General features: G+C 35.2%; 1 protein-coding gene across 1 annotated transcript in view; it reads left to right on the top strand.

Annotated features, from left to right (window-relative positions):
* Positions 1–25,038, top strand: part of PUDP (pseudouridine 5'-phosphatase) — a 64,450-nt gene that overhangs the window by 16,918 nt on the left and 22,494 nt on the right. Inside the window, exons 2-3 of the mRNA XM_079318248.1 lie at positions 6,863–7,081; positions 19,082–19,311. Coding sequence (XP_079174374.1) covers positions 6,863–7,081; positions 19,082–19,311 — 449 coding nt within the window. The remainder of the gene's footprint in view (positions 1–6,862; positions 7,082–19,081; positions 19,312–25,038) is intronic.

The following is a 25,038-nucleotide window of genomic DNA, read 5'->3' as shown; positions in this document are numbered from 1 at the left end:
CAGTTTTAAGCATTTTGAACCACATTCCTTTAATGAGCCCTTAAGTCTAGAGGCTCCAGGTTGGTTTGTATTCATTGGCTAGTACTCATCCTGAGTATTGTTCTTTAAAAGACACTTTTGTATGTAAAACACAGATCTAGACATATACCATATAAAAGTACCTATATTGAAAGAAATGCCTGTATGCTTTATATATGTATGTACGAACATATAAATGGTTTATCTGTATAAAAGTGTACTTATTTACCTAACAAAATAGCGTGAAAAATGCCAGTGTATGCTAGAAAAACAGCCTTAGGCCCTTAGGATGTATTGAAAGACTGAGTTTCATTTTCTGAGCTAGTGCTCTAACAGTTAGGCTATTATGCAAAAGATAATTTATGTTGCCTGCCTTCTTAATCCCTACTTTTACTAAGCTGCTGTAAGTGATTTCAAGGTCAGCTGTTAAACTACTGTTTTTTTTTTTTTCCTGTTAGCCATCATGGCTAACCATAGTAATGTATTTTTAAACTAGCTTTCATAGTAATGTAAGTGTGAATGGAAGAATGTTGAGGGGGCAGTGCAAAACTGACCTTTTCACACAAATTGCAAGAGAGTTGTGTACTACAGATTGTTTATTAAAAAAAAAAAAATCTCCTTTTTTTCTGTTTGCTTAGCTAACTCAGGAGGCTTCAGCTCTAATTCTTAAGTAATTCTTGTGGTTTAACTTTTGCAATTTCAGACCTGTTTTGGTGACAGTTGCATACTTGCTACTCTTTTGCATTGCTCATACTGGTTTTATCTGTTTTGTTTGACTGCTGATACTGTAAGAGGAAAGTCTTGGATTCTCTCTGAAAGAAATAAGGGAGAAAAAATTATAGGGAATGAGTTATACACGAACATTTATTCAGTGACATAGACTGTTTCTCTGTTGGTGACCATTTTTGGTTTTGTGTTTTGTGGGTTTTATGGGTCTTTTTTAGGATGAAGCTGTAATTTGTAAATTGTGGACAGTAAAACCTTGACTACTTCTTTGTGTTGAGAGAATGTTCCTTTTTCCATTTTAAGTTTGCTGTTCAAAGACCATTGGTTTCCCATTCTTCTCTATTTTCCTGCTTACCAAAACCACCAGTAGAAACTTGCAAGTTTGTGGATATCCATGCAGCTTTTTTCTTGCCAGTGCTGCTTCCTAAAATTTGTAGTAAGTCCACATACCATTTGGAAATGTCTTGAATGGCTCACTGAAACTCACATCCTCAGTTGCTGAAATTCCCATATTTCAAGAATTGGTTAATTTGTGTAACTGAATGAGCTAAGAGCACGTACTGTCTGTGGGGACAGAGGCTGTAGAATGGCAAGATTGATGAGGGATTTCTATAGAGTACAGAGACTTAGCTGAACAACATCCTTTCCCTGGCTTTCATGCAGTGGTGCAGCATTCTTTTTACTCCTGCATCTCACAGACTTGATACACCAGTCAGTGAACTGCTCAGATGTGTCTGTGTGCTTGGGAGAGGGAGAGGAAGAAGAGCTGTGAGTACGTGATTTTTCTGGAATTGAAATAGGTGGACGTAGGGATCAGTGACTGAACACATGATGCTCTGGCCTAGACAAAGCATTTCTGATGGGAAATCTGTCACTATTTTGACTTTGCCACTGCTTTGTTTAAATCCCATGTTCTTTAAAACTGTTCAGTTGATAGAATAGAATAAATGCACAAAGGCCTGTGTTATATCTTAATCCAGAAGTGAGAGAAAATGTGAATGTTGTTACTATAAATCTGTATGTAGAGGAAATACCTAATCTTGATTGATCTAATCCCAGTTGTCCCGATTTCAGGTCTTACATAGATTTCTTTGCAGGATAACAGTTTATACTGTACTAAATACCACAAAGTGAGTTGCAAAAAAGCAAAGGAAAAATTTACACTTCTGTAATTATATTCTGGTTTATAATTACATTTATCTCTTGTACCCCAGCTGAGTGTTTCAGTAATTTGTATGGTTTTTTACACTGTTGCATACTTTAAAGAGATTGTGGGAATGAAGTGAACCTATATGTTCATTCAGTATTGATGGTGACAAAATCTAATGAGTCTTTCTCAGTCCTGGGCCAAAGCATCGGTAAAAATGACTGACTGTGTCTAAATTTGGCTGAATTGTATACTGGAAATGATTCTTTTCTACATGTGAATAGAAATCTGTCTCACAGATATGTACACAAGAAACCTGTTGCTTTACTTAAAATTCTTATCTTTGATCACTTTTCCATCCCTTACCAATAAAAAAAAAAAAAAAAAAAAACCAAAAAAAAAATACAAACCCAAAACCAAAAACAAATCCTGCTGTTTAGTTGTCTAGGGTCTGATTTGGGATTACTGAAATGTATTGAATGCACACAATTAGAACTCTGTTTAAAATGGTTTAGGCTCCTACAGAAGGATAAATCATAGGTGTATTTCGTCTGGGAGGCTTAATGCAAAATTAAGATGGGTTATTCAAACAAAGAACTCAAAGCTAGTGATTAAGATGACCTATGGCTAAAAGGAGGTTTCATGCCTACTAATCTCACCTCCTTGATAAACTAGAGATTCTTTTGGCATAGCAATAAGGTATATAGCCTTCTAAAAAAATTAAGTTCTGTATTCATGAAGTCAGAATTTTTTGTCTTAAACTGTTGTTATGTGTAGGTGATAAAGATAAGATTTACATACTGTTTTGATATTTGCTCTTCCCCCAGCCTAGGTACATCTCCACCTCGAATTGTGACTCTGCAGTGATTCGAGCAGATCATGCTCTCATATATTCACTGTGGTGTGTTGCCAAGTGACCTGCAGGTCTTTCTCAGTACATGTCAGCATATTTTTGTGCCAGAACACAAATAGAGTAATCTGGTGCCTTTGTCATTTTGGTCACTTTATTTGTGTTTATTGTGTCTGGCTTTTACGCACTCTAAACAACACCAGTGGACCTGACTGTTCTTTTATATTGAAGAAGGGTCACTATAAAAATGGCTAGAAGATGATATGTGACTAGAGAATGGATATTATTCATTCCCAGTGAAATTTAGCGAGCAGATGGACAGTATGCGGTACTGATAATGTCCATGTAAAAGATATTTCAGGAGATGAGAGCTAGAAATAAAAAGAGTATTTTGAAAGTTTATACATTTACTCGAAATTTCAGGAACTGAGAATTCATGCTTTTCCTTCACATTATTAGGACAGGCCACTGCCACGTATGTCCTGTTGTGTTCTCAATTTGTATTCCTGATGGAAGCAAGACCTGGGGCTGGATTCACTTGCTGAAACGTGTGAATGTGAAAGTGAAGTATGAGTCTTGCCCATATTACCTTTCTAACATTAGATGTGTGTGGATGTCTTGGACATACCAGAGTAAATAGCAGGTACTTGAGTTGAACTTTGTGGACGCTGCTGAAGGCCTAGGCAAATTTCAGCCAGGCCTTTTCTCAGGTTCTGAGCCTTTTTCTCAGGCCGTGAAACTTTCTCAGCTCCGGCCAGGATTTTTCCCAAACTAGAGGCTTTTCTCTACTGTAAACATAAAAGAAAGAATCATAACAAAAGATAAACACCTGCTGGATCCGTGAGAAAGCCTGGGACAAGAGGTGTCTCCTCTGACCAATGAACTGTCTGTATTTTGTTTTTCACAAACTTATTTAAAACCATAACTATTCCTTCTTGCACCATGCAAGAGAGTGCCTTGTTACCGTGTCCTTTCACCACTCCGTAACCCTTATACAGAAACAAAACTTCTAATTCTTCTTGCTTGTTTCATTTCATCAGTGGATTTTATTCATGTGTGGGAGCTAGTTATAGTTTGTTTTGTGTAGTATATTTATAGCAGTATGAAGTTATGCTTCCCTGAAATATTTAAATGCAGATCAATCCTTTGACCTCTATGTGGTTTCTTTCTTGTTACAGTGGTGAAAAAGCTAGCCTGCTTTTTTTTGAGATTCCTCCTCTCCAGTAGGAATAAGAAATCATGAAGCTGTGTCATTATTTAGTAATTATTTACTGCTCTCTAATTTTTAGGGGAACATATTGATCTTCCTTTGTCTTTGATCAAAAAAAAACCATGTCTTTATCTGTTATACATGTGTATAGGAAATGCAGTTTTATCAGCAGTGATCTCAGATTTCAGTTGGATTTTACAAAGTATGTATGCATAATTTTTCCACAGATTTCAGATTTTATTCATGTGCTGTAATGCAACATTTCTATTTGACCAAGTAAAATGTCCACATCCATGCTTTTGTCATCTACTCATGAAAATTAAAATCATGTTGATTTTCAAGCAATACAAATATGTAGAATTTTACAAAAGGTCAATGTCCAGAGTCCAAATGCTATGACTTAAGGCAGAGTGAAAATATTATCTTTGGAAGAGCAGTTGAAGGTTTTGTAAGCCAGGTATTTTAAGTATAATTAATCAGAGGAGGAAAGGAAAGAAGTTTTCTGGCATCCTGCTTGTTGGAGCGTATACATTACTTTATGGAACTTACATATATTTAAATTAAATGTAGGATTCAAATGTGTTGATTAATTTGGGGATATTCTTGTTTGGTCAGTTTGTGTTGTGTTTCTCAGCACCTAAAAAACTACATTCTAACACAGTACGAATAAGTAAACCATTATTTGTTTTAATAGGTTTGACTCAAACTTGTTCATAAGTGCTCTTCCATTGACAAACTGCAGCATAGCATAAGAGAGTGCTTTTAAGTCTGAAATCTGAATATTGTTAAGCTTTTTTTAAGGAAAATAAGTAAAATTTCATTCACAAGTCAGCTATGTGATATTTAAAATGCAGGAGACTATTGAAACTAGTATATTTAGCTATAAAGTTGAACCTTTCACTTCAAATAGATTTATGTATAATTATTGTAGAGACCCACAGGAAAATATTAATGTTCTAGAACATTTTGTTTCCTTTCTTTGTTCAGTTCTGCCTAGCTTGATATGTACTATTTAATAGGATAAGGATTGATTTTCAGTTTCAATTTAAACTTAGGATAAGAATTTTATGTCCTTCACCTGGTGAGTCTGAGATATAGAAGAAAAACTAGTTTATAAAAAAAGGGAAGAGAAAACTGTGAATTTTAAAAACTGTATTCTTAATTTATCTTCCTAGCTTACAGAAAGTACCAGTAGGCATTTTCAAGCAAAATGGAGGAATTTTTGTTACTGTTCTTTTTTCTTTTCTTCTTTCTTGTGTTATCCAGCTTAACACTTTTCAGAGCCTATTTACGTGTGTTTCTGTTGTGATACCTTTCCTGTGTGTTCGAGGGGTCTCCAAGATCACTTGTAGTCATTTTCCCTTAACTGTAGTTGTTTAAGAAGCATTTGCAAAGAGTAGCACAGGTGGGGTTTTTTTGCCTCTATTTTTAAGGTAAGTGTTTGTGAACCCTTTGTTGCTCTGTTAAACATTCCAGACAACTATGTTGGGTCTTTGTCTAATCTTTTGGCCCAATATCCCTTCTAGTTACTGAAAGCAGACATGGACTAGAGCATTCTGGCAGGTGGCAGAGAATGTATTCTGCACTGCTCTATGTTCACACGATGGTGAAATAGTCCCTGTGATTCTCCTTTGCTTTCAGATCAGGATTGTCTGCTGATCTTGGGATGACAGATTACTGTAGTGAAGTAGGAAGCATTTGTCAGACATGCATGTGTTTTACTCATGGGCTCTGTGCTGCTTTCTTCAGACTGTTTTCTTCACAGTATCTTTGTTAAAGCTTAATCACTCCTGCATTATTCTTATGTATTCAGAAAATGACACAATATATAATATATAATTATGACACATAAATAATTTCACTATTTCATTATCTCCATTAAAATTTTTTTACATGGCAAAGGACGTGTTGGTAAGTGAAGTCCCTAGTTTTCTAAATAAATCTCATAGGAGTAAGTTCTTTCTTTCCTTGCTTTTGCCTCTCATTTCTAAAGTGATGATAATAAACATGTCTTTAGAGATACAGAAGGCGGAGATATGCATGAGAAGGAAATTAAAGCAAGGCTAACAGCAGTAGCTCACTTCTCAGAGGAGACTACTTAAAAAGATAAACAAACTGTTAGAAAAGCCAGTGTTTGAGATCTTTGTTGAAATGAAGACAAGAGCTGGAAGTACATTTCATCCCCATATTAGGGTTAAATTAAATGTTAATGACCTTCTTTTTCAAAAATTTGTAGCAGGAGGAGGGGAGGAAAGGGTGAATTGTTTGTTTGTATTAAAAAAAATAGCTTTAAGCCTAAGACCACCTTTGACATATAAGCTGATAGTATCACTGCCAAAATTCAGTCTGAAGTTTCCTCTTGTCTGAAATCCCCTGGAAATACGAATGTGTTCTGCTAGAGTAATCTCTTGCAAATTCAGTGGTGCCAACAGTGCTGTAATAATGACCGTAATGTCTTTGAAGGCACTTAGAAGCTTCTTCTCAAAGACACTCTTAAATAATTAAATCTTTTTTCTTTTTTTTCAGTTTACATGGAATATGTAATGCTATACCTCCAAGTACTGGATTTTCTTCCTTCCTTTATTTTCTTTCTCATCAGAAGCAGAAATAGAGTATTTTAGTTAGGATACTACTTGCTAACTTGGACAGTAAAGAAAGGTGATGGAAGAGTGGGTCTAGATAGTTATTCCTTGAGATCCTAAGTTTCCTTTTCTTAATGCAAAAATGACAGCTTGAAAAACCTGGGTACCTCTGAGGTGATGATCTTGCAAATAAAGGGAGGCTTTTTACTTTACTACATACACTCTGGCTTCTGGCAGTTTATGTCTGACCATTTATGTGGTCTCTTGGCAAGACCAGCTGCTTACTTATTTGTACATTTTTTGTTGTGTTTTTTTTTTTTTTTTTCCAGATACTGAGCGTATCTATACAGAAGTATTTCAAGAGATCTGTCAGCGTTTTGGAAAGACCTATACCTGGAATGTGAAATCCTTGGTTTTAGGTAGACAGGCCCCAGAAGTAGCAGAGCTTATTATAAGTTCTCTAGATCTTCCAATAACCAAAGAAGAGTTCTTAGTGGAGAGTAAAATGAAGTTGGAGAAGTTGTTTCATACTTCTGAGTTGATGCCAGGTATGTTTCTTTGCGGCATTTATAAACATTGGAATTAATTAAATGTTAATCAAGGTAGAAATTTTTATTCTGCTTTCTGCAAAGCAGTTGCTCATACAGATTATATTTAATTTCTCTTGTTTTAGAAAATTTACCCAAATCTACCTGTTTATTTACTTGCTTGAAAGGACATTTTATCTATTAAAGTTGACAGAATTTTTTTTTTTTGTAAACTACACATTCTTTATAATTGTTGTTGGCAGCTGTGTTTTCCCTGGCTGTAAGCATAGTCTGACTTTGTTAAGCACAAATGCATTTGCCTGCACATCTAAAAGTGTATGAGCCCATGGCATTCTGTTTGGATTAATCTTGACTAACCGGAAAACTGTAATTCAAGTGCAGTGTCTGAGTGTGTCAGTGGAGAAGGAAGGTTTTTCAGGTTATCCAAAGACAGGTGAGTATCCTTGCCTTCTGAAGATATGTGTCTCTTACCAGTGCAGGATGCTCAAGTGAGTAGCTTCAATGAGGTAACTCAAGATAATCAAGAGGGTGAATCTTATCTGTAGTGTAAATACATTTTTTTGTATTCAATTACGTTTAGATTTTCAGATGCTTAGAGACAAATCTTCAGCCTTGCAACATATCAGTACCTAAAGCTAGGAGTGCTGCTAACCTTATATACCATGTTAAACTTCCTGGAGCCAATATCAATAATTTATGATGGGGAAAAAAGCCAGAAAAACAAAACTGCAGAAGGAGAAGACTATAAGAAAAGTATTAGAAGTGAAATAACTGCATGTCACTGTACATATTTAACAGTTACCATTTTTTCTCTTTGAACATGTGCTTGTTTGTTCTAACAATTTCTACAGTGCATTAATATTTTAATTTTTAGGTACTTTTTTATACCTAGTTTCATAATACATTAAGAAGATGAAAGTTTAAAATATGTGATATGTTGGGAATAAATAACAAGTAGCAAAAATGTGTGGTTTTTTCAGCAGTTTAAAAAAATAGTATATTGTGTTTCTAACTTAGTTCTCTCTCTTAGTTATCTCTCTAAAGTCTTATATATGCAAGATTTTTCAAATTGCCTCTCTCTTACTAATAGATCCACCTGAAACTCTAAGCCTAATTAAACTTTGCAGAAAAACAAAAAAGTTGGATTGATGTGTTTTTTGTTTTTCATCTCAAGCTTCTGGGATTGACTTTTCAAATTTGGTTTTGCAAGCCAAACAAAAAAAAAAACCTTTTCTAAGTTTAGAAAATCTCAGAAAATTTAGAAAATTTAGATGAACAGGCTGCATAAAATGTTAGGTGGCACAGAAGATGTAAAGAAAAGATTGCAAAGAAACAGTACAAGTAATTGATGCTATCAGATGGATATTCCATGCTTGCTGAAGACTATGGCTAAGCTGGCTAGAACAGAGTTAGAAAGGTGATGGGACGGATAAGCCAAAGGAAACATGAGCTTTTCTACTGTTCCTGCTTCAAAAAGTAAATTTTGGCCTCACTGAAGCTGGACTGTTATGGATGAAATAAGATGCCTTAAGTTTTAACTTTCATATTTTCCAGCTTCTGTACTGCATTAGTATGTAACTCTGAACTTCATATTAAGTTCTAGCAAGTTCTCTTCAAAGTTTAGTTGGACAAAACAAGCCTTTTCCAGCCTGAGAACTGAGGACACCACTGCAGCTTCAGGCCCAGAAAGTATGAGCAAGAGTGAATTGAGGAGAGAAGTCTGGGAGGATGGGATTTCATAACCTGAAGCTATAATTGGACAATTAGCCCAAATATGTAAGTGGACCAAAACTTACAAAAGTGTGAAAATGTGTGACTTGTCACCCATCTTGGGTGGAGCCATGGCTGGGCTCTTGTACTGCCCAAAGGCCCAAAAGGCCTTTGAAGGCCTTTTTAATAAATACCTGCTTTATTCCTTTAACACAGTCTAACCTCTGTTTTGGGTAGCCTCTCAAGGCATCAAAACAAGCACATTTCCTATTAGGAAAAGCAAGTAAGCATTTTCTTAATCACCAAAATTCAGTTCAACTGATTATCTTTTCAGTTCAACTAAATACACATGATGACTTTTTTAAGTCTATATTCTAAAGCAGAATCTATTTGAACAAATATAAAAGCTGAATTACCACGAATTTTGGGAAACCATGTTGATGACAGCTAATAAGCTAGAGGAAAATATCTCTAGCTACTTGCTATCCAATTTCTTTAAGAACTGTTCTCCAGTTAACTCGATTTTTAAATCTCATTCTCTCTTTGTATCCTCTGAGGATATTTATTAATGGGTTGTGGATTTATTCTACAGTTACTTAATGTTCTTGAATTAAGAACTTGCTTCTTTTATGTGTTGTGCAAGATGTAAGATTGTGGTAACATTTTGAGTTTACATTGTTCTCTGACTAAACTGATCTTTCAGATGGTTACAGGAAAATACAGTAAAGTGAAAGTAAATTGTCATATTAACACTGTGAGAGGACTCTAAAGTGTTGTGTCTTTTGTCATCTTTTGTAAGTTAATAGGCAGGTGAGGTTCTATTTTCCAAATCTTTTTGAAGGTTGTCCAAAAAATTGGTTTGACATTTGATTTGGTGGAAAGCACTGTTAAACAATTACCAGTGATGTTTGAAAAAGTGACTCAAAGTGGAACTTGTTTCTGGTTACCAGTGATGTTTGAAAAAGTGACTCAAAGTGGAACTTGTTTCTGGATGAGCTATGCACATGATCTTGCCAAAGATGATAGTTCTGTAAATTCCTAAATCAAGTAAATGACAGGTATGTCATTGATGATTAAGCATAGTGTGGAAGTTGAGTGAATATTTAATTGGCAAGCAGTTCTTTTTCTGACAACTTAGAACTTGTCCTGGTTCTGGCTAAGATAGAGTTTATTTTTTTCTTAGTAGCAGGTGAAGTGCTCTGTTTTGGATTTAGTATAAGAATAAAGTTGATAACAAACACACTGATGTTTAAGTAGTGCTTACCCCAAATCAAGGATTTCTCATGCTCTCATGCTCTGCCAGTCAATAGGTGCACAATAAGCCAGGAGGGAGCATGGCCAGGACAGCTTATCTGAACTGGCCAAAGGGATATTCCATACCATAGCACACCATAAACTCCCAGTCTATAAACCAGGGCTGTTACCCAGGAGAGACACCAATCGTGGCTCGCAGATGACCTGGGCATCAGTCTGTAGGTGGTGAGCAATTGTACTGTGCATCACTCTTCTTAGATTTTGTCTGTCTCTCCCCCTCTCCCTTTCATTGTACAACTGGTAGTATTAATATTATCATTATTGCTTTGATTTCTTGTAGTTATTAATCTGTTCTTATCTCAACCCACAAGTTTTTTTTCCTGATTCTTCTTCCTGACCCACCAGGCAGGACACAGTGAGAGCTGTGCGGTGCTTAGTGTCCGGCTGGGGTTAAACCATGGCACAGGCTCTATGACAGGCATACCACTTAACATACAACACCTCTGAGGCATAAGTGGCTGAGGACAGAATTTTAGCTATTTCAGTGGGGCCAGACTGACAGACAAGCTTCAGTACATCAAGCTGTGGTCAAAATACAAACTTAATCTAAGGAGAAGCTCCATCCACTTCTTATATGGAATTTTCTGGTAGCTATTTGAGAGTTTTTCACAGTTAGATTTATTTTTAGTTCTAAAAGAATTTTAAGGAATGGTAATTTTGATTCAGTGGAGAAAGAAATTATTTCAAGATGGCACTTAAAAAATGACAGGCCTGCCACTAGCTGCTTTTCTAAATATTTCTGTCGGAGTACAGACATTGTTATCTACAAGAGTGATGCAGTAGGCATTCTGTTTCTGCAAATGCATTTTGAGTATTTCTATATTGCAGGGAAGTGCATAGTCAGAAAATGAGGGAATGACAAGCAGAACAGAAGAAAACCATGTACATGTATTTTTACCTATACGTATATAGATGTGCTTTTGCATAAACCTAGAATATGTAAAGAGTGAGAAAAACAGAATTCCAGATTGTACAACTGCCAACAGTTGCTGTAATCATGTCAGGGTTATGAATTGACTATTATTCTTTTGCCGTAGTCCCTGGGTTTTGGCTCATCATCATCATCACAAAGCACAGATCTTTAAGGATTGTGTGGCTGTGTATGCCTTTCAGACATTTTCCATTCCTGGGTTGTTTCCATGATAACTGGGATTTAGTTGTTGCATCTCCTCTTCAGCCAGTGCAGAATGTGATGTGCATACTATTTTCCAGTTCAAGTACCATTGACTGTCACTTGCAGCCATGAGGAGATAATTTCATACCTCACTTTTAGTATCAAATTAAGCCAGTCAGAAAGCACAAAAAGATAAGAAAGGTAAACAGGTCAAATTTCAATGGCAACTCATCCCAAATTTCTTTTTCCTTAAACAGTTTCGTTCAACCAACAATCTTAATTTGCTTCATTATTGCTTCCTTGATTCATATTGTGCCCTTGACACAGACTTCCTACCATGATCTTTTCTTTTCCTTGCTGTTTTTGTCTTCATGGTAAGAAGCTCTGGTGAGTCCATGCTGGGCTCAGTAGCCTGTAACCCCTAGAGATCAGCCAATTAGCAGCAAACTTGGAATGATACTTACTGGTTGGCTGATATCAAACATTCGGCCTTTACATCAAGTCCTAAAGGACTGCATCCCAAATGCTTTTATCAGGAAATCAGCAACACAGTTGATTCAGGTTTTGAATTATGTACAATTTAGTACTTACATTCTGTCTATGGTGATGCATGTGTCAGTCCAGATTAAAACGAGGGTAATAATTTGATGAATAGGAAGTTTCTCCAAGCAGAAGTATCTCTCATACTTTTTAAGGAGCAATAAGATGAGAAGACAAAATTCCTTATTAGTACTCATTGCCTTCCAAAGTGGGGGATTGGCTGCTGGTGTCTACTTTCACATTTTTAGTTAATGAAAGGATGACATACCATTGCAAAAAGCATTTTTAAACAGCATGTCATAACCAATAAAGAAGCAGATTGATATGTGAGTTCTATTTCCATAGTTTCATAAGATTCAGGAATAGAATAGAATAGAATAGAATAGAATAGAATAGAATAGAATAGAATAGAATAGAATAGAATAGAATAGAATAGAATAGAATAGAACTTTTTCAGTTGGAAGGGACCTAGAAATGTCATCTAGTTCAGCTGCCTATTCAGGCCTGACCAAGTTAAAGCATTTGTGAAAATTAAACCAAGCAGTGGGTAACCCCACCTCTGACACTGTCACCTTCACAGCAGCAATCTTGACTTCACCCAAAGACTGAGAGCAAGTATATAAAATTAATAGCAACGGTGATGTGCTTACCATTGTTGTAGCACACCAGATTAAATAAAAACTATTTTTAAATAATTTTGTTACTTAAGTTAACAGACAGCATCTTCTTTATTTAAGTGAGGTAGTTTTTTTTTGCTGAGTGCTTTTAGTGTTCAGAGGCTGCTGAAATTTCTTGCCGTAGATTTGTTTTTGTGAATTTAAGGATTATCATGAAATTGGTTAGAAATCTAATCAACCTGACAAAGCAGTGAATGCTAATGTTAACTTCTCTTTGATTAAAGAAAGTGATGAAATCTTCAAAAGTCAGATTAAATAAATAAGTAAGATACACCACCCCGAACTACACCTCCCAAGAAAGCATAAGCATGTATAGATAAAATAAAAAATGCATAAGGAAAGATCTGGTTGCCTATGAAATACAGTTTTTGTTCTCTGTTGAAAAGAACTTTGTAACATATTTCCATACTCTATTTTTTCAAACCATCACATTTCTTATTAAAAAATTTGGAAAGAAAATCTTTTTTTTTTAATTATAATTACAGTTGACAATAATATAAATATTACTAATAGTAGTATGACTCATTAGTACATAGTACAAAGGAAAGTGGTCTTTATGGCTTACTTAAATAAGGAGAATGAGTATCTTTTCAACAATGAAAATTAACTGGCAACCAAATTATTGTGATTATAAAATACAGACAAACGTAGCACCAGACTGTAACTGGATTCACTTACCAAATAAGCAGTAACTGCCTTGAAAGAGGGATAAGACAATCTGTAAGATTTTCTACATACCTCACTTTTTCTAAAGTATTTTTGTAGTCCCAAAAATGTGTCAAAGGATACCCAGCAGCAGTGGGTAGCACTAAAGCTGTTACTTCAATCCTAATTATGAGGCCTATGTGAGTGAGGGTTGTTGGACTCAATGATCCTTGTGAAACTTTTCCAAGTCAGCCTATTCTGTGATTCTGGGAAATGATAAGAAGTATTTTTATTAAATTAATTAAAGTGTGGATAATCTTTTGAACATAGTAAGTCATATCAGTTTTTAAATACCCGTTTTCTATTTTGAGTTGCTTTCAGAATTTGCGTGGGTTTACTTTTTGAATAAAACAGCTATGAAGTAATCCTACATTATATTGCTTCTTAGATTATTAGATGTCTGACACTGTGATTGCTTTAATAAGGACAGTGATCATTTAGAAGAATATCAGTATTACTGTATATGAGGGTTCTGTCTTCCAGCCTGCTCAAAATGTTTTTTTTCCACTGGTTAACACTTTAGCTAAATTAGTTGTAAATTATAAAGGAATATTATGTGTGATGATTGGGTCAGATCTGAAAGCTCTGTGAGCTGTTTGGATTTTGTTTAAAGGTGGGAAAATGTGGCTATATCTGCTATATGTCCTTCCTACCAGAGAATGTTAGCTTTTCAGATTAATTGAGTGCAATTCACACACACATTTGCTATTTCTCTATTGCCTATTGATTTCTTGGTTTTCATTCTGAGATTGCATTGTAGATAACATACCGTTAATCATAAATAAGCTGTAATTGGTACCTAGATGCTACTCAGGGAAGAGCTAAGCAGTGGCAAGAGGGTTATAGTACACTGTGGTGTTTGCAAAAGGATTTTGAAGCTTAGTTCTCATACAATCAACCTTATAAATTGTAGGTGTTTAACTTATTATGGTCCTATTTTCAAAATACGCTTTTTCTTGAAAGTCTTGTGAAGTACATTTTTAAGTGCTTTTTCTTACTCAGCTTATTTTCATCATTTTAGGATTGAGACATTAGAGAGGACAGGGGGTCTGTCTGTGTAGGTCTGAGCATTTATGTGACCTTGCTCCTGCTCTCTGTGCTGACAGTACACAAACCAGCTGTTTTCCTGAAGCTGGAACACTGTAGGACTTCAGCCATGTGTATAAGACCATTGAACATGGATTTTCAGGCTTGGGCATTGAAGTGGATTTTCAGGCTTGGGTATTGTCAGAGCTTGCTATGTGACTGTCTGCATGATGGTGTTAAGATTTCAAATGAATCAACTGCAAGCAAAGATAAGAACACCAGTGTGGGTGAGTGAGGGTCCATAGTGATGCAGAGTCTCCAGGCAGGTGTGAAGGAGAGGCACATTATTGCAAAAACCAGACTTTTAAGAAGTTAGCCCATTATCACATACATACTTTTAAATCATAACAAACAGTTCAACCAACCACCAACCACCATATACCAGGATGTGAGCCCATAATGGTTGCATAACTTGGTTTTCTGCCCCTAATTCAGCTGAGTCTCTTTCCCACAGTCCTTTTCTGCTTAGCCAAAGTAAAAGGCCCAAGCCATGATTTTACAAGGCCTTCCCTTTGTAAGGTTTACCTATATGCAACACACCAGACATTCATCTGGGGAGCAGAGGAAACTGAAATTAAGGCTCAATCCTGAAGCAGCATGTATAATTCTCTTCCTTATGTGAAGTGTTTTCCCAGTTTATCATGGATATCGCTTTCTTGCTTACATTCTTGTATAATTCTATAACATAGACAGAAGTTCAGTTGGAGACTAACATTTGAAAAAAATAGATGAGCTTTGTCATCTTTCCTTCTTTATCTGAAAGCATTTCAAAAGAAATAAATCTTAATCTGGACATGCAGATTAACTGGTACAAGTTAAGAACAGTGTTTCATTCAGAGATAGATAAATGGAAGAGAAGGGATGATAAAAATAATTGAAATTATATGAAATAAAATGTAGCAAAAATGTATGTACTGTTCACTGTTCTAAACTATTGTGCATGACACAGAGATCATGTTTGTATAAAGATAAAAAGAAAATAAATATTCTTTTTGCTTTCCGTCAATTTGAGTTGGTTTTCAGGAGTTTCATCTTGTTAATTTTCACTTAATGATCAATAATGTAATTTGATTATAAAATGTAATAGCTTAAAAAGAATAATGTAGAAAACAGCATTGTAATAGCATCTAAACAATTAGAATTAGATCATTTTAGTGTACCATTATTTGGTTTCCTGAACTCTTGGTGTACGTGTTTGTAGTAGTCAATTAGAAGGAAAATGTGACAGTTAGCCCAAGGGTTTTGTTGTTCAGTGTGTCTTATTTTTAGTTTGTTAGTTGATCCCATGTATTAGTCACCATTATATCTGCTGAATCTAGAGAGGAAAACACTGCATCTAGAGTGTAATGGAGGGATAAAAGTTCATTTTTCAAAAAAATAATATATATGCTTTCCTGCAATTTTGAGAACAAAACAGCCAATCTCTCTTTTAAATGTGTCTGTGGTCTCAGAAGAAATAGGTCCGTTCTGTTGTTTAATTTGTTTTCTTTTCTTTTCTCAAAGTTGATAACTTCATTGACATTTGTGATTAATTGGGTTTTAAATATGCTGACATTTAAAGTTGATCCTCCTCCTTTGCAGGTCTTGTAATGAAACTCTGCTTACAATTCTTTTCACTTATTTTGTGAAGTACTCACTGGTGCTTAACTGTTGTAGTTAGTATATATTAAGCTTCTGTGTTGATCTAAAACTTCTTATTTAAAGAGATAGCCTAACATACCTCTGATTACCTGAAAATAAGGGTACATTTTGAAATAAATCATAGCAATGTGGGATATTTATTCCTATTTTTTTATAACCACTTGATGAATTTATGTGTTTCTGCATAAGATATTTATTGCCTGTGAGCATAAAGTATTTATTGCCTGTGTGCCATATTTGGAGTGTATTCTTATGCTGGAAAAACAGAGATCCTTAATTCTTTTGTCTTTTCTTATGTATGACTAAGCTTTCAGTAGGAGAGGTAGAGGGTAGTCCCAAGAAGTCTAGCAGAGGGGTCCCTCTGGGATTGGTGGGTCTCGATCCCTTACATGGTTGCCACAAGTAAGTTAGAAGTTAGGGACATCATGGGAATTTTCAGTGTACTTCTTCATAGCCATTGAGTTTTGAATTGGTTGGTTTTGATTGTCATTTCATTCAAAAATCTTTGTAGCTATAGAAGATATAATGACATGGTATTTGCCAGGGAAAGTTTCTTATAGGTCTATCAAAGCAATTCCTCAGTTCCCCTTCTGTTGATGCTTTTTTTAAAAAAAAAATTACAAAGATACTAAGGAAGATATTAACTTCTTAATGAAGAATTATATGCTGAATTAGTACAATAATTCTGTCAGTAATTGGATGTCGTGGCAAAGTGTCTAGAGCTAAACTGGTGGTAATTTATGCAAACAAAAATGGATTTTCCTGATCTACAGCTTTTACAAAGAGGAAAGCAAACCTGGAATTAAAATATTTTTCAGCTGCTACTGTTTTCAGCTTGTCAAGTTATGCTAGCTATCCTTCTAAATGAAGTTTAATTTTTTTTCTGGGTAGCTGATTTGCCACTTGCAATTTTTTTTTCTATCTTGCTCTATTTACATGTATGCAATTAATATTTTTTTAAGTGGCATGTTCTCTGAATAATGTAAATATTTTCTCTCTGGAGATACTAGGGACAAATGTATTTTAGCTCCCTTGTGTTGAGGGAAGCCAAAAAGAGAAATTAAACACACATGCATACACATTTACACACTGAAATCTTGATGTGCTTGCTGAAGAAATAATCGTTCTGCAACAGTGCTTTTCTGTGGCTGGCTACCTTCAACAGAAACATAGTATAAACATAACCAGTGAGAGATGAACTGAAGCTGTGATACAGTGGGACTGAAGAAAATTATCTCTTTGAAAGGAGCACAACTTTAGAGAAAACTAGCCATATCATAGCAAAGGTGTAGGAGGTAGGAATAGTCTTCTGCGTGTGTAATCTTTGGATTGTTTTAAGTTACCACACTTATGTATGCTAGCCTTGCTAAACATTGCAGTTTATTAAATTCCTTAGAATGAATGCATTTTATTTTGGGGAAGAGACACTTATACTACTGCTTTACATTAAGGAATCTTAGTGCTTCCATTAATTTAATATAGACTTACTTACTATAGACATGATTCAGAATGAGGATATAAACCATCTGGAATAAAAAGCTCGCTTGTATTTAACATCATATTTCAGTGAGAGGACATAGTAGCATCATTTGGGGAAAAGTGCACTTTCTTAATATAACCACTTAAGGGAGCATAGGAAGGCTTTTAAATGGCTGATGTATTGACCTTAGAGGAGCAGTAGTGCTTGCTGTGTCTGTCCATCTCAAAATCTAACATTAGGGAAATGCATGTGTTTAAAGTTTAAAGGCCATCTTCAAATACAAGCATGGAGCTGGAAATGTCAGTTATTAATTTTTTTTTATTAGATTCTGGAGAAAAAATGGGAAATCTGCAGAGTCATACCTACAACTCCTATTTGAGATAGGTAGTTGCTGCACGTATTCACTCATCTACACACTTTATTATCAATAGTACTTAGAACTACTCAAAGGTGGGCATATGACTATATTGAGGGAAATAATCTGGTTGTTTATAGAATTGAATGGCTGGATCACAAGGGAAATACAGAAATCAGAGGTGCTGAGGTGGCAAAGGAGGAGTAGGAATGGTTTAAGGGAGTGGAGACTAGACATAATGATGACATTATGTGACTAGACATAATGAGGAGGAAGGGAATAAGATTATTTTTATATAACCAGGCATGAAAAATAGGATAAGAATTATTTTATTTGGAAGATGAAAACAGAATTGTGCTCAAATTGTTTGAAAGACCCAAAAGTCAGCTGGAGTCTACTTGAACCTAAACTACCTGAAACTAATATCGTGTGTCTAGTAAAGCTGGGATTAATGCCAAAAAGCACAGCTGAAATAATTTTATAGATATGGAGGATTTTCTCTTGTGAATTGATAAAGACTAGATATCCACACTTGATCTTCATTAGAAGATGCTAATTGTTTTGTCTGGAAAGGTATCCAACATTCAGAATGCTTCAGCAAAGGAGCATTAAAACCCCTTCAGAGAAAACTTAAAACTTGCACCAAATTACAGAGTATGTTTCCCTCTTAGACAGACTGGTTGTGTTTTCCCAGTTCACTGCATTAACCTTCCCTAGAAGACTGGATCAGATTGAAGTTTCTACCCATTAGGCTTGAGGTGTTCATTACTCAGGGTTCACAGCATTGATAGATAAAGCTCTGGTATTAACAACTGTGACTGACAGCTGCTCTCCTCTGCCCAGTGTTACTTGCTTTAGTAATTGCAAAAGGGAGAAACAGTTCTTACAGGCTGGTTTGAGCCAGCTGAATACTTACTTCAGAAATTAAAACTTTGCAATCCAGTGAGAAGAGTATACTTCCTTGTTTGTTTTTTTTTGTTTGTTTGTTTTTTTCCAGGAGCATAACTGTATATGAAAGAAAATGTTCTACCAAGCTCTTAGAGTTTCAGCTAATATACTTACATGATATGGGGACATTGCTTAATGAGTTTATAGTGGGTCTCATTATATTGTGATATTAATCGCATTTTGGACATATTTTGAGAAATTGTTTGATAACAGAAAAGGTGTGTATATAACTTTTTGAGTGTAGAAGGAACATTCAAGTTATAGTGAGAATCTTCTTTTACAATGACTGTTTGAAAGAGGTTTATTATGTTCAGTAAGACAGCTTTGTTGAAGTATTGCTAAATGCTAGATGATTTGGTATAAACATTAATACATATACCAACTTATATGCATATACATAAAAACTAAAATGTATATATTTGTCTTGCAGGGGTCAGTAAGCTGGTCCATCATCTACACAAACACAAGATACCCATAGCTGTTGCCAGCAGCTCAAGTGACGCGTCATATCAGATAAAAATAACCAGACACAAGGACTTTTTTGGTCTTTTTCATCATACTGTATTGGGAGATGACCCTGAATTGAAGCGTAGCAAGCCATATCCTGATCCATTTTTACTTTGTGCAAAGAGATTTAACCCTCCTGCACCACCAGAAAAGGTAAGAGGGGTAGGGCACGAATTAAATTTAGGAATTTTCTGTTTGGGCTATATTTGGAATTATTTTTTTATGTGATAAACACTTAGATTAACATAAACATTATAAAAATAAGTAACCCCCATTTTAAAAGATGTTTGTACTTTCAAAGAGAGAGATTTCCCCCCACTACATCTAAAGCTTGTTGTGCAGAATGCTCTGATTTGCTACATGGTAGCATGCAGTAATAGGAAAGTCTAATGATCTTCTGCTGTATACATAAATCTGCAAGCCTAACTTCACTATTCAGAGTTTGTAAACAGTTATTTAAACATAAGTCAGTTTACTTTTCGTACATTCATGGCTGATTTACCTCTTAAGTGTCAAAACATTAAATATAGTTCTTTGTGAAGAGGGCATATATTTTTCTGAAGCTATTTCTCTCTTTCCACTAGCAGTCTAAATCTCTGAGATCATAGTTCTTGTTTCAGATTTTAAACTATTAGTTTGAGCAATCTTTCTCAAACAATAGATCTGTTTAGTTTTCCTGTCTTATATATATATATATATATAACTTTACAAACTATTCTGAAATAAAAATATGTAGGGAGAATATTTCATATAAACTGAGACTTAAAATAATGTCTTCATTTTATTTTAGGTTAAATTGCCTTTATTGTTAGAATATTTTTCTCACTCCTTCTCTGGCCAAGCAGAATGTAATTTCAGAAGTTTTGGAGTTAGTTTCATTACTGCAGAAAAATGCATTACATGCTAATTTTAAGGAAATAAAATGTAGATTAGACTGTGATTACTGTTCTCTCAGTAGAATTATTGGGGGAAAAAAAGACTACACAAATACATATGGAATGTTGAGCTAAGATTCCTCACCTTTCATACTTCAAGTTCTCACCCAGAGTCTAAATGGTACTTCCAGTGCCTGGGAATACAATGTAAATTAAGTTTGATGCAGTGGGGTTTACTCTTGAACAGAGTTAACCAAACTGGCTTGTGCTTTGGTTTGGTTTGATTTTTTTTTTTTTCTTGATGTTCTGTATATGTGAATCTACATAATTTGTAAACTTGCATGTTCACCACAGGTACATAACCAAGGAAATTGAATGTCATCTGTTTTAATGGCAAATTAAACTATAATTTCATGGGAGGAGCAGAAGAGCTCTCCTAAAACTCTTAGTTTATGTGGTTCTATTTCAGAAAACCCATAAGGTGGTAATACTTAGAACAAAAATATTAAAAAACAACCCAAAAGGAAGCAACAAAAACAGCAAATCAGTAACACTGTGTTGGTACTTGTATCATTTAGTTGTGTAGCATTGAAAAATTATGTGAAGAAATAGTGGCATCTGTATTACACTTAATATTTTTAAATCATAAAGGTATGTTAGACAATCAAAGTCACAGATTTTTAACAGTAGTTTTGTATTTTTAATTTTGTTAACTTTTCTTTGAAGAAGGGCATAGATGTTTGAATCTATATTTTTCCATTCTAAGATGTTTGCAGCTCAGATTCCCTTAATGCAGATAATTAATCTGAACTTTTTTTATTTATTTCATCTACAAGAGTCACAAATGTTGAAGTCTGGGAAATTCACATACGCACAGAATTCCCAGGAGGAAGGAAATGAAAACAGTACATGTGAAACTATCCAAAGTATTTGTGATCAGTTCAGTGTAATGGTGTCATCTGCAGTGTTTTGTCCCAAGCAGTGAGCTAATAGAGCTACAGGTTTGGATTTTGTGCCAATAATCATCAACATGCAAGGTTGCAGCTAAGTATCAGAGGGTAATGTCTCCATAAGCAAATAATTGGACTCAAGAAAAACAGGTTGCTAGAGCATCAGGGGTAATGCTTAGGCCCATTCATTTATGCTATATATTATTTTAATGTTTTTAATTGGATTGGATTTATTGTGATCCCAGGCCAAGATAAAGTTCTTTGGAGCCTTATGTGTTCTTAAACACTGGAGGTTGCTTGATGAGTGCCTGCAGAGAACTTTCACAGGAGCTGCCTGCTAGAGCAGCCTAGTGCATACCAAAACTACCCAGTGAAACAAGCTGTCGGGGAGAAAGTGAGAACTTTCAAGTTTGCTTCAAACTTTGTTGCTGCTGTTAGCAAAAAATACAATGTAGGCATAGAATTTAGCTATAATGTCACATCAGCCAGTGGCTATTGCTGTGCAGGCATACTTCTGCATGTAGATCAGTATTTAAGTGATTTATGAATGGATGTGATATCTGCTTTACTGTTATTGAAGTGTGTCATAAATATCCATCATAAAATTTCTTAGATGTTGACCTTTTGATTTTCAGTTTTTGGTTAACTATGAAGTTATTAAACATAATGATAAAATGATAGCACAGGTATTTTCAAAAAGATACAGCCTGCAGATTCAGCCTAGGTCTCCTATCGTGTGCTGTATGAAGCATCATGTGAACTTCCAACACCAGTAATAGTGCAAAGTTATATAAGTAAATCAGTCAGGTAATCAAAATATGAACTGGAAATTAAATACTAGAAATTTTATATTTTCATAATTTAAAAAAAATATTCCAAATTCTGCTCTCAAATGCACAGATGCAACTCCTTTGAAAACTGTTTGGAGCTGTGCATATATAGAAACAGTGTGTTCTTGAATGTTATAGAAATTTCAGGCCACAATATTCAAAACACTGTGTTCTTTTTCATACATTTTATGTAGATGATTGAAAAACTGTTTTCATAGTATTATTTCTGTTTGGATTCTGGTCAAACTGGACATTAATGTATCCAGGGACCCTAATGGGATGCACTCTCAAGTGCTGAGAGATCTGGAAGATATCTTTGAAAGACCACTTTCCATAATCTTTGATCTATTGTGGCCATTGGGAGAAGTGCTCAAAGGTTGGAGACAGCAAGTGTCGCTCCTGTGTTGAAGCCAAGCAAGAAGGATGGCTCAGGGAACTGCAGGCTTCTCAGCCTCATCTCGATACCTAGAAAAAGATAATGGAACAACTTATCCTGAAAATCATTTCCAGGTACAGTAAGGGCAAGCAAACATCAGTAGTAGTCAGTATGGCTACACCAAGGGAAAGTCATGCTTAAAAAACCTGATTAACTTCTTCGATGGAGTGGCTGTTCTGGTGGACATGGTGAGAACAGAGGCTGTTGTCTACCTGAGCTACAGTAGTGCCTGTGACACTCTTACACATATGATGTGGATAAACAGACTGAGGTGGTTTGAAAACTGGCTGAGTGGCCAGGCCCAGAGGGTTGTGATCAGTGGCACAAGTCTAAGGTGCCAGTGATTAGTGTGCTCCAGGGGTGAATAACTGAGTATATTTAGCCCTGTTTAACATCTTCTTTAGCGGTGTGGATGAATTAAGAGAATGCTCAATAGGATCTTACTAATGCATATGAATACCTGAAGAGAAACTGTAGTGAAGGAGGCAGACTTTTAAGCAGTGCCCAGTGACAGAACCTGAGGAAATGGACACAGACATACTCAGGAGGCTGTCTGACCACAAGGAAATACTTTTTTTTTTTTAACTGAGGGGATGGCCATGCACTTGCAAAGGTTGCTCAGGAGATTGTAGAGATACTCAAAATTTGTCTGGACACAGTCCTGTGCAACAGAGGCAGTTGGACAAGATGAGCTCTGGACGTCCCTTCCAATCTCACTCATCCTGTGATTCAGTGATTAACTTCACAGATTTGATCTGGGGAAGAAAAAAAAAGAAAATAGGTACTTTTGCTGAACAATATTTTTCTGTTCCACTTTCATTTATAGGCCTCACATTACTTAAAATCATGCTTTTGGAATTAGAAATACTAAGTTTATAGTAACCTAGCCATTTATATGTATTTTTTATAATTTATACATATATATTAATATATAAACTCTTACTTTTCAATACTACTTGAAGAACTTTTGTTTCACAATAACAAAAATTATATGCAAATAAATTTATTTTAAATATGACTCTGAATCAGGGGGTTTCTGACATCTGCATGCCAACATATTTCGAATATACTCCTGTCATCAAACCCTCGCAGATTAATTAACTTCCTGCTTAAGGGCGTGGAAGCCTAAGGCATTTCTTTCCAATATTTTGGTTGATTTGCCTATAGCTTTTCTGTAGAATAAAGGGCCTTAGTAGTAGTTTAAAAGCAAATAAATCCATTCTTATGCACTTTTTAAACAGAGGGATAGATTGTAGCAATACAAATGGTTGTAATTCTCTTATGAAGAATCAATCTGTTCTATTTAAAAAGTTCCAAGTGATGTAAATCATTGCCTTAATTTAAAACACTATTTCTTTGCAGATTCTTCCATTTCTAATTAATTAATTGATCCCATAGTTACAAATAATCTCTGTACCAAATCTAGAGAGAGCTCATTAAAATTTTTTCACACTGATTAAATGGCATTAGGATTTATGAGTCTCAATGGGCATTTTGTCATAGAACAGAGAAGTTCAAAGAGAAATTTTCTGCAACTTCTTTGCTCTAGAAGATATAAGGAATGAACAGTAGATTCAGAACATTATGACATTCAAATATTTTGTAATTTTATTCTATATCATACAACTAAAACAGGATAAAGAAGACTGATTTAGCACTTAATATAACACACATTGTTATTGTGAGCTTTTGTAAAAAAGGATGCTGAAACCATTTTTTTTGTATTATCCCCTTCATTTTTAAACTTTTTCTACTTTTTTTTCCCCCACTCAACTCCTCCATTTTTATTGTATGCATGTAGTGTATATATTTTACTCACTATGGTTTTCAGATAAGCAGGTATTTAATTAGTGATGTTGCTGTTATTCCTTGTGTATACCTGAAGGTTGAATGTATTAGGAGCACTTTATTTAAAGTACTGAAATTACAGACATGAACAGCCAGTCTAGGTGGTGCACTGAGCTGTAAATTGGAATCCCTGCTGTTCAAATCAAATGTTTTAGTCACCATAAATCTGTCCCTTTTCAATTTTATTGGCTTATACTCTTCCCTGAATGTTTCCAATTCATATTTTTTTTATTTTAGAAATAAAGGCATTAAATGTGAGAACACAGAAGATTTTCACCTTAGTTCAAATATATATCAATGGCTGTTTCTTCAAGCTTGGCTCTAGTCTTTCTTTGTATAGGCCTAGATTACCAATTTTTTCTCATCTGAAACAGTTTTCTAAATAGCTGTTGATGGTATAAACCATTCTCATTTACCTGAGCTCTGCTGTCTTACATCCTTGGACTCACAGTTCTCACCAGCTGGTTTAGTATATTGTTAGATATTTGTTTTTTCCAGTGGATATAACCTGTGATGGTAATGGTCAGAGTATAAAGTGTTAGGCTGCCTTCAGGAAGAGAGATGACAAAGAGTTTGTAGATGGTCAATGTTGTTCCCAGACAGTGTGGTCTGACAGAGGTGCATACAGCACATGCCAGTGGCTGCTTATTATGAAGAGGGGTCAATGTTGCTCCACAACTCTTTCTGACTGAAGGTACATTTTGAGGTAGAAAGCAGAATTTGGTCTTTCTTTTCAGAAGCAGCAGGACATTCTTGTCTGTACTGATGTATTAGAGTTCATTAATTAATTAGGCATTTGTTGGGTTAGAGTCAATAAAGAACTTCTTGCTTTGTCTGTTTTGTTGATATCAGCTCCAGTGTAGCCATGTGGTTACTAGACTGAATGAAGGTCTGGGATGTTTGAGTATTTCTGGAGTGTGTTTTCTTGTTGTCCCTCATCT

This window comes from Erithacus rubecula (assembly GCF_903797595.1).
Source record: "Erithacus rubecula genome assembly, chromosome: 1".
In the NCBI taxonomy this organism is placed as follows: domain Eukaryota; kingdom Metazoa; phylum Chordata; class Aves; order Passeriformes; family Muscicapidae; genus Erithacus; species Erithacus rubecula.
The sequence above is the reverse complement of the archived record's forward strand: the minus strand, read 5'-3'. Positions and strand labels throughout refer to the sequence as shown.